This window comes from Dermacentor variabilis, chromosome 7, assembly GCF_050947875.1.
Source record: "Dermacentor variabilis isolate Ectoservices chromosome 7, ASM5094787v1, whole genome shotgun sequence".
NCBI classification, from domain to species: Eukaryota; Metazoa; Arthropoda; class Arachnida; order Ixodida; family Ixodidae; genus Dermacentor; species Dermacentor variabilis.
Window position 1 is genome coordinate 107,463,394 of NC_134574.1, and position 10,742 is coordinate 107,474,135.

General features: G+C 46.0%; 1 protein-coding gene across 1 annotated transcript; it reads right to left on the reverse strand.

Moving 5' to 3' along the window:
• Positions 1-4,079: 4,079 nt before the first annotated feature.
• LOC142587749 (ipis-1-like) lies at positions 4,080-7,996 on the reverse strand. The gene is made up of 2 exons (XM_075698973.1): positions 7,648-7,996; positions 4,080-5,646 (listed from the first exon to the last, which is right to left on the reverse strand). Exons 1-2 carry the CDS (start codon positions 7,678-7,680, stop codon positions 4,495-4,497), a joined length of 1,185 nt encoding a protein of 394 aa, XP_075555088.1. The 5' UTR covers positions 7,681-7,996; the 3' UTR covers positions 4,080-4,494.
• Between the last annotated feature and the right edge of the window lie 2,746 nt (positions 7,997-10,742).

Consider the following 10,742-nt stretch of genomic DNA (forward strand, 5'->3'; position numbering starts at 1 on the left):
AATAAATAAATAAATAGATAGATAAATAAATAAATAAATAAATAATCAAGCTACGTACCCTTTACGTATTCATGAACTGTTCACTGTAATCCAAACAGACCAGCAAGAACCCGTATGCCGAAACCGGTAGAAACGAAACGGACAGGCAATGCTGTTTACCAACCCCTGAAAGGTTGGCTTTACGGCCGTCGAGATTATAATTTCATTATGCTCTTGGGAAGCTCACTCTCATGCTCCAGTGTCCTTCCTGAGAAAGGTCCGTGCATTAGTTGACAATTCACATACGCCTTTCTATGTTCAATTGAGCGACGATAAGCGTGCTGTAGCGGCACGCCACAAAAGGCACAAAAATAGGAAGACAGAGAGAGAGAGAGAGAGAGACAAAATAAGGAACAAGCACACACACCTCGCAGCACTCCGCTGGTGCGGTGTTCAGTACTCCGCCTCCGCTACGAATACGCTGTCCAAACTTGACAAGTTAGATGCGCCGCCGGCTGGGCGTTCTCGACGTGGAAGCCGATATTTGTAAAGCGTACAAGCGTCGAACAGGGAATGGAAAAACAAGCAGCGCGGGCTTTCACACACCTTATCGCTCAGCTTCGTCACAGCAGGCACGTGGCAGATTACCTCTCGTGAAGCACAAACAGCTCGATCGCTTCACTGTTGTATAAGAGCGAAAGGAAACACAAGACGGCTCCACACTAGACAGACGGCGTGGGCCGGGCATTCGTGTTGCATTCCAGTTGCGACACGCATGAAGAAGTAGCGAAAACGGGGCAACGCCCCTCAGGGACCGGAGGTACCTAGGAGCTGCCCCGTGACTCTCCGACGTCGGATTTCCCTAGATGCGCTCCAGTTTCCCCGTTCGTCGTTCTTCTCTTTGCGAATGTGTTCCCTAAAAAATGCAAAATTTCTTCATACGCGCCGATTTCGACTCACGTACGAAAGGGCGGAGTGGTACTACATCAAGCTGCTGAAAACAGCAGCTTTTTTTGTGGTCAATTCGCTTCTTCTAGACGAAAAATACATTGATTTGATGGCATTTCTTGATTACATTTGTTGCCGAGACAACCCTTGTAGAAGCCTTGCGGATCGACAACGGTACGATGAGGCATGCCACTGTGGGTGGCTTCGGATCAGTTTTGAACATCTGCGGTTCTTTAGCGTGCTCCCCATACACCGTACAAGTGCGCTTTTTTTTTTTTCGCATTTCCCGCTTATCGAAATGTGGTCGCCACGGCCGGGGCTCAGCAGCGCAACTGGCGCTTAGCAACCTTGGGGCATATTTGCAAGGCCTTTCTCCCGTAAATGCGATTAGCCATTGGCCGGCCATCTTCGCTAATCCAGCGGCACGTTGCTCTTACGAACAATTCTAGCCTAAGAGATTTTCGCGAGTACAGGCCCTCGTGTTTAGGGAACTCGTGGTTGGCAACCTCGCGCTGAGGAACGCAACGCCACAGCCATTAGGCCACCACGGCGGGTTCATTCGGGTTTGTTTCACGCATTGCGCCCTATGCACATCTCAGATTTTGATCGCTCTTCGTTGAATTTCAATCTAAATTAAAATTTGGGGTCTTACATGCCAGAACCACAATATGATATGAGGCACGCCGTAGCGGGGGACTCTGGGTTCATTTTGACCACCCGGGGTTCTTTAACGTGCACCCAATGCTCGGTACACGGGTGCTTCTTTCTTTTTTCGTATTTCGCCCCACCGCCCGGGATTCGATCCCGCAAACTCAATCGGGCTTGGCAGCGCAACACCAATGCCACCATGCCGTCACGGCGGGTGTAGAATTTTAAAATAATTGAATCAGTGCGCGCAAAACGCAAGACACAACCATGTCCCCGTGTCGTTAGCTGCGCAGCAAAGTATTTCAGACCATATCGCGGTTAATAGGTGGCGTTAAGAGAAAGCTTCAGCTCGGGTGTTCCTATCTAAATTCATGTAAAAGTAGAATTCGTTTTTATCGGCAACCACTGCACCAAATTTGCGAGAAATCTAGTGACTGTTAGTTTCGAATTTTTGAGCTAGGTGGTAAATATTCTTATTAAATATTGGCAAAAATCGAAAAAAATTCGGAAAATGAAACTGTGAAGTTTACAACGCTGTTACTCAACGAAAAATAATAATAAAATTATGTGAATTGCATCTAATAGCACATCTAATGTGGACAAAATTGATATGTTACACATAAACATAAAAAAAATTTAGTAATACGGAATTACAGCTTTTGCAGTGCCCTTGTAAGCAACGTAAAAATTTCACGTAAGATGTAAAATGACATATCATATTTGCCCGCTTTGAATGATCTAATGGATACCTTTTACAGAACCGCGATAGCTGTTCTTGATGCAGAGCTATGAATTTGTAAACTTCGTGCTTCTATTCTTTTCAAACTGTCGAATATTTGAATATCTTTTAAACAAAATTGGAACCCTAAATCGAAATTCCGCTTCCAAGAGTCACTAGAATTTAACTTGCTCTCTCAACTGCAACAAATGTCATTAAAATCTGTCCAGAGGTTATCTCAGAAACACATTTTTGCCTTTTACATGCATTTGAATAGGCCGCGTCGGAGTTGGGCTTTCCTAAAGCTTCCGCTTAAGGCGGAGCAATTGCCGGTAACTCTTGCAAGGCTTTAGGTCCCCCTGCAGCAAGCAACACTGTATTCAGCGTGCCATCTTCATCCGGGAACTGGCGTGTATATAAGTACATAAAAATGACTTTATTATCGCTGAGTCAGCACGAGATAGCACCTACGCTTTTTCGCGCTTGACACAAACTGCGATGTCAAGCTGTGGTTCTTCCCTTTAGTTTCATTCTAGCGACGATACGGAAAAACAGCACTTACGCCCAATAACCTCGCCTACTTTAGAAATCGCACTCAGTAAAAGTAGCATGTCACAATCCAAGCCCTGACACGACGTGTTCTGCAGTCCAATTAAGGCGCTGAGATCAGTAGGACTAGGTACCGTACTATATTACCGAATATTTTTTTTTCTAAGGGAGCATTTCCCGATATGCCCGACATTTACATCCCCATGTTTAACTTATATTCCACGAGATTCGTGCCTTGCGCCTTTGATGCACTTACTATATCGACACAATTACTCCGCGACTGTGCCAAGCTGTATATATATGCAAATCAGTTCTGCTTCGAAATTCTGAGATGTTTTGATACGTTTTTTATAACATAACACTTTCCTTCGGCATAACACTTCAGCGGAGGAGAACTAAAATTAAGCACGGCGGTAGCTGGGTAACATTTCGTATAGAAATTGCGGAAGTGGCGCCACGAGAGGGTCAACGGCATCCGGGGCGGTGGCCAGCCCCCTCCCGTCTCCTTCCCATATTTGGCACTAATCTTTCCAACATCAATAAATTTCAGTCGTTAGACAACGCTTGTCCTTTGTCCTTTTACCTGTGTGTATTCCGTTGTTTTCGCGCTGATTAATGAGTAAGTGCACATAAAACGAACACACAATTGTTTTGCAAAATTCAGTATCACGGGTGCCAGCGTATTTCCTGTGGATTGTGAATGTTATACAAGTTTTACAATAGAATGTTGTGATCCCTTCAATTCTATTATCCCGCTAACAACTGTCGTATGTCAAACGAGGGGCCGACGCTTTTAAAACATACCTGAACGATAGCGAATGGCGCCAAAAATGAGACCTCGAGAAATAGGAATTAGCACAGCGTATTTATTGCTATATACTTTACACCATATATAGTTCTTTTTGAACGTGTACGGTGAATGACTGGAGCACAAGGAGCAACACCATCGCACTACACGAATAAAAGCAGGCATCAGAAAAATAAGGACGGTAATTCAGCGCACCGTAGACACCAAGGAAAATAAAAACTAATTGAAAAGTACGGCGTAGAATTTCCGTAGCTCTCGCTGTACATCAGTATTAGGCTACATATTTCACAACAACGAACGCCGCTTGAAGCGTCATGCGGTGCCTTTCCTGCGGTGCTTATATCATTATTAAGCCGTCCCACGCATCATTAGTTCGCCATTTCCCTACGAGTCCTTTGGAGTTCACGAACGGATCCCATGAAAAGCAGAAGTTCTGGATCATGGCTGCGAATTAGGAACATAAAGGAGTGATCGACAACAAATTCAGTTTCCTCGAACTCCATGGCACCGCAGCGCATCGCAACAACGGCGGTTGCGGCTGCTGCCTCCGTGCCTTCTTCGTTGACATCAACGAAAGCCTCGTGCACCCCTTCCGAAACGGAAAGATTTCCTCTCGCACTGACACGCGATCGAGACGGCCGCAGCAAGAGCGAAGAAGTCTTCGATGCCCATTGCACTCAGCGTTTGCTTCAACTTTATGGTCTGCTCCAACCAGAACTTAGGAAGGTATAACGTGGCATCACTGCTGCCTGCTGTTGGGGTCGCGGTCCCGCAACGTTCAAATCATATCTTTCTTGTATCACTGAGGAGAATATTGAGGTGGTTACACCCTTTTAGGAGTTCTCTAGAGCCTACGAACGGATCCCATGAAGAGCACAATGTCTGGATCGCGGCTTCGTATGAGAAACATGAACGGGTGGTCAACGACGAATTTCGTCTCTATGAAGCTTGCAGCGCTGCAGCCGAAGCTCATCACGACAGCGGTTGCCGCTGCGGCCTCCGTGCCTTCCTCGTTGACTTCCACGAACGCCTTGTGGACGACTTCGGTAGCCCACAGGTTTCCGTCAGCATTGATACCGGTCAGGTCAGCGGAAGCTAAACTGAAGAATTCTTGGATGCCCATTGCAGCGAGCGTTTGCTTCAGATATATCGTCTCCTCAAACTTGAACTTGGGAAGGTATAGCTTGACGTCATAACAATAACGCAGGTCCATCAAAACTTCTGCCACGTTCTCGGCACTCAAAGCCTCCTCGAGTTTGGACAGCCCGTCGATTCTGTCAGGCAGCAGCACCACCATGGAAGTCTTGCCACCTCGGTACGGTATTTCCAGAGCTGTTACTTCGAGCGCCATGTTGTGCGCCATGTTGAAATCGGACTTCTGATACATCATATCTACCAACGTCTTGCTGTTCGGGTTCAGGTGGAAATCTGAAGGGCGCGTCCAGTTCGCGTTGAACTGCAACTTCCACAGTCCCTTAAAGTAGATGGCGTTCACCAAAATAAGGGTAGTCAAAGCGTCCACGCTTCCTGGTTTAAGGAGGTCTCTAATCTTCGATTGTGTGGCTTGATCGACCCAGCCATTAACCTGCCGCCTAACATTCTCGAAGTTGTTCTTGAAATCGACGGATTCAATCGTGGCACCGTAGCAGTCCTTAAGAAGGGTGATGTAGCTGTCTAGGACAGGAAACGTCTTCTCCGAGTACATCCGGTTGGCCACGTGCAGCTTCACGTCCGGGGCAAAGCCTGGAAGCTCAGAGATGAAGCTGGAGAAGTGCCTGTGGACCTCCTCACTGTTGACGTGCAGGACATCGGCGAGCTGCTTCGCCGTGGTGTTCCGAGCTCCTGCTAGAGCCATAGAAAGAGCAGCGGAGATGCTGAAGGGCGAGTAGAAGATGTTTCCGCTAGAGCCACTCTTTGAGACAAGCTCTTTGTACAGGTCTACGGAGAATTGGAGGAGCGGGTATCCAAGCGGGTTGGTAGCCATTGCGGCTTTCAGCTGCGAGAACAATGGAAAAAAATCGTTATGGCAAGCAGAGACAACCTAGTGAAGAAACGTAATCGTGTATGACTAGGTCAATGAAATACGCGGCACGTTTGCCTTCTAAGGAAGTAAAATAATGATTTATCTGAGCTCGTTAATTGTTACGTCTAATGTGGTGATTACAGTTATGCTCAGTTTACATATCAAGGTGTTTTGGTAACTATAACTACATTATGCAGTATAACAGCGCTACCAGACGGAACGCAAGGAGACGGAGGCGGCAGGACAAGCGCCGACTACTCGCGACCAATATCTATTTTGATACCGAGCGGAACCATATGCGTCAGTGCTATTTGATATACGTAACTACTTATAGGTGACCGTTGAGCAAGGGCTCTTTGAAACAACACAATGATTTATTGCGACATTTCGACCCCGACCGCAGAAACATCGCACATACAGTGTGCGCCTATTTTGTGTTGCTTTTAGCGGCGACAGGACTTGCAGGTGCTTGCGATACAGTTTCGGAGGAAATTACAGAGACATTTAGGTATTTACAAAAAAATACAAAAATTATGTTATAAATTGGGAGCGAATGTAGAGACAACTGCACTTATTCCTCAGGTGGCAAAGAATTGTGAAGTAAAAGGCACAAACTACAATAACGCTTAGAGTATGTGGAATTGGATAGCGACATTTCTCCCCAATCTATGCTTAGGAATCATACCGGTGACCTCTCCCTGCATACCGATATGTCCAGTGTACAGTTCTTGTTCTGCTTTCTTCATTTTTTTTTGTCGACCGGGCGATTAATAAATAACGGTAGGTCAGAGCCACCACAACAAGCACGTCGATGCAGTGGCCGATAGCAAAACCGAAAACACAATGGGAAACAAATGAATCAAGGCGTGGCGTAGATATGCTATAATCGTGCTGCTATATTTGTTTTGTGCACCTTGTCCTAACGTGAAAATTGCTGTATAGGCATAGCGGGTTTATTGTGGGTGGAACTGGGAAGAACGAGTGCAGTCTTTCTTTTACTACTTTTCATTTGACTAGTTTTCGTAATGGTCAATGACTGTAGAACATGAAGTTGTCGGGGCCACCACTGATACAACTTTCTTTCAAACAGCGATGAAGACCGCGTCACGTTAATGAGCAGCAGCATAGCATACAACCGCGCGAGCTGAGGCGAATGCCACGTGGCAACAGGACACCTCTAGAAGTAGGTACTACTCCTAGAGGTGTCCTGTTGCCACGTGACCACATTCTATGTCACTACGTCACAAAAAAAAAAAAATTCGCAGCCAAACGAAACGGATGCTTGTTCGAAGAAAAGCTATTAAAGTAATTAAATTATTCAGGGCACTACGATGTCTGACAATCTCAGTTTCAAGAGCCTGGAGATTCACTTAACGCAAACAATTAAAAGTTGCACATTTCATGTCAGTATTCGTCGATAAAAAAATCACTGGCCACTTAGCGGTAAATGCGAGAGAAATGCGCTCGCATTACGTCGCACCACTTTTGAGGTCTAGGATCTACGATGTAAACCTTGCAAAGCGTTATTCAGGAGCTGACTCGAACACACGGCCTGCCTGTTTGTGCAATTGGCGGTTGTTCGGAGCAGAATACCGTCAGTTATATATATATATATGTATACTTGGACCACGTGACCGGTTTCCCACACTTCATATACACGTTTTCCCCCTTTGACATTCCTGCTACTAACACATAAAAAAGAATAACACCACGACTCTGGCCAGAATTATAGCGCGGGTCCAATGCCAGCGATTGCGAAGTGAAATACCGGGCGCAAACACACGCCCTGTTCGGCAACAGCATCCGACGTCGGGTATAGCGCGTTTCTCAAATCAAAAGTACACTTCGGACACACTCGATCATTTTTTTTTTTCTTGGGTAGCGTACGTGCCCTTTGTTGTTCCACAGGCGGCAACTGTAATCGAGGTTTACGGGAAGAGCACAAAAATGCGAAAGAAAGTGAAAAATGCTCACCTCTGCAAGTACTCCAGCCTTGTTGTTGAACATCCCGCCTTCAGATAGGACTTGCACTTAGCGCTACACTTTCGATGCGCCCGCTCAGTGTCTCTCAAAGTGGGAGAGACGTACTGTTGACGAGGGGTGTCAAATGCTATCGCAGTAGCTGTCTGATGGAAAATACAGAAAGCCCCGCAGGTTATCGCTCGACACAGTGGTGGCTTCGTGAAATTTCGCGGCCTGCGGATTACGTCGAGCGTGTACTACTGTGATGAAAGGTACGCAGACAGCTATGCAAACAGCCGGGCACTGTTACACAGGGACGGCGCGGGCCACATCGGACGTTGCCATTCGCTTGCAGCACGAGCAGCAAACGTGTGGCAACAACAGAGACGCTAGCGACATCCATCGGGAACTGGAGGTACCCCCGAGAGCGCGCTGTCCACGAAACGCACGAAACTCCCTGACGGCCGGCACCGCTGGTTCTACAAGTTCCCTAGTCGCGTCCTTAACTTCCCCAAGCGCGCCATGTTCAAACGTCTGGTAGAATGATTTTCAGCGATGATGGTGATAAAACTCTGGTATGTCGGAAGACACGGCGCACTGAAGGGGGCAAAGAGGTTGGGAAAACAGCAAATGGTAACAGAATTCGAACTCTTAGCCGGAATTCGCGAAGTTCCTTTGAGGACTTTCCGAACGCGAGTGGCCGGTAGGGATAACGGCGCAAAGCACAGAAATGCTAGTAGACTTTGTGTCTGCCTGTTTAATCGGGAAAAAATATATCATGTTGGGCAGTTCAGCATTTCTCGATCCTAGGCATTCGGTGTTCACTATTGGATGTTGGGATTGGTACGATTCAGTTTCATTATCTTCAGTCCGCAAGCGTTGCAGCATTATTACAGATTAGCATGCTCAAATGCGTGCCAGCGTATGCAGCAGCGTGCCTCATCCCGTCCCCTGGTGCATTGGAGTGCCTCTCACAATCCATTTGTGCTGTCCTGATGAGACGGTCGCAACTTTAGAACGTTAACCTCCGATATTTTTCGTAAGTACATCATACAGATCATTAGAATTGTCAATGCAGACTGGCACTCTCGAGTCTGCATTGACAATGCATGGACGTCTATTGCCGGGTGCAAGAAAGGGACGGTGGGGACTGAGTGAGCAAATATAATAATTATAGTGCTCATAGCACTAACGGAACAAAAGCTCAACACATGATCAGCCCACTAAAGTTAACCTCGAATTGATTTTACGTGAAATGAATACATACATGGTCTATATATATATATATATATATATATATATATATATATATATATATATATATATATATATATATATATATATTTATGTATGTATGTATGTATGTATGTATGTATGTATGTGTGTGTGTTCTCGCTCCGACACTTGTCCTGAAGGTGCTCCTTTTCGTCACCACTGTGCAACCGCGTTTTGTCGTAACACAAACACAAACATTTTCCATTTAAAATGTGTCTCTGTGTTTTGTCTCTTCGGTGACGATATCATAAAAGCGAGTTCTGCTTTGAGTAATCTTAATCACAGTGCAACTCACCAGAAATACTATTCTTCTTGAATCCTTCAGTTTATTTGTGATGAAGATGGCACGTACGTCGCAGACCGGCGGTGCCGCGAAACCTGCAATCATTCTAGCGCGCACCGCGAAGCAAATTTCATCAGACTAAGCATGCGTCGTCAAGCAGTGTCAATTGTGCAGCGCGTGTAAATGTATGTGTTGATAGTGTAATTTAACGGTAATGTATAATTATGGCTGTCTTGACGGGAAAAAAAAAACTTTATTTGCCATTCTGTCGCTACCGATGTCACATAGTAGAGCGCGCAAATATCGAAGCACTTCATTTATTAACGCGCTTCAGTTTCAGTCATATTTGTACCTGTTCGTAGTGTTGGAACCTACGCACACATTTAGCGTTTATAGGTTTTCTTGAAAAACGCGGGAACATTTACAGTATTGCATACCTTACACTATACTATACTAATACTGTACCTTCAACGCTAACTTGAGAGAGGTGTGAGAATCAATGGCGGTACAGCTTCCGTCGTCATGTGTGAACGTAAAACAAGGAGCCCTCCTTTATTGCGGAGTAGTTGGAGAAACAGAGCGAAAAGAAAGGGAAAAGGGAGGTAGGGAGGCCAATCAACAAGGTGCAACTCCCCCGTTTGCTGCCCTACACCGAGGAAAGGGTATAGGGGAGAACATGAATGACGGGAGAGGGAGGGAGGCATTAGCAGTGCGAGCATGTGGTGCTGTCCATCACGCCTGCAATAGGGCAGCGAATAAAAGAAACCGAATTGAAAAACCGATCGATTAGCATATCATTGCGTAGGTCTACTGTGAGCCTACTGTGCCACTTCACATCTATTACCAAGTCCATGTTAAGTCAAGGTCAATTAGTCACAGGGGACCCTGATCATGAGAAGGAAACTTACAGAAGAATAAAAATGGGTTAGAGTGCACGCGGTACGAATCCCCAAATTCTGACTGTAAGCTTTCGGCTATCGTTCAAAAGCAAAACGCACAATCATTGCGTTGTACCGGTGCTAACATATGGCGCAGGAACTTGGAGGTTAATAAAGAAACTCCAGACCAAATGAAGGACCGCGCAAAGAGTGATGGAATGAAAAATGTTAGGCGTAACGTCAAGACACAAGAAGAGAGTGGTTTGGATCAGAGTGAAACGGGGATAGCCGATATTCTAGTTGACGTTAAGAGGGAGAGAAATGGAACTGGACAGGGCATGTAATGCGTAGGGCGGATCCCCGGTGGCCCATTAGAGTTACAGAATTGGTGCCACGTGAAGGGAAGCGCAGTCGAAGACGATAGAAAATTAGGCGGGGTGAGGAAATTAAGAAATTTTCAGGCGCAAGTTGGCATCGGCTAGCGCAAGAGCAGCATAACTGGAGATCGCTGGGAGGTCTTCGTCCTACCGTGGACATAAAGATAGGCTGATGATCGCGATCATGATTCAGTCTACGACTCAGCGTTCCTCCAGAAGCTTGTGTATCTAAAGCATACCAGCAGTAAGCGCCACAAAGGTAAACAAATTTCACGTCAGCGATCAATTAGCAGA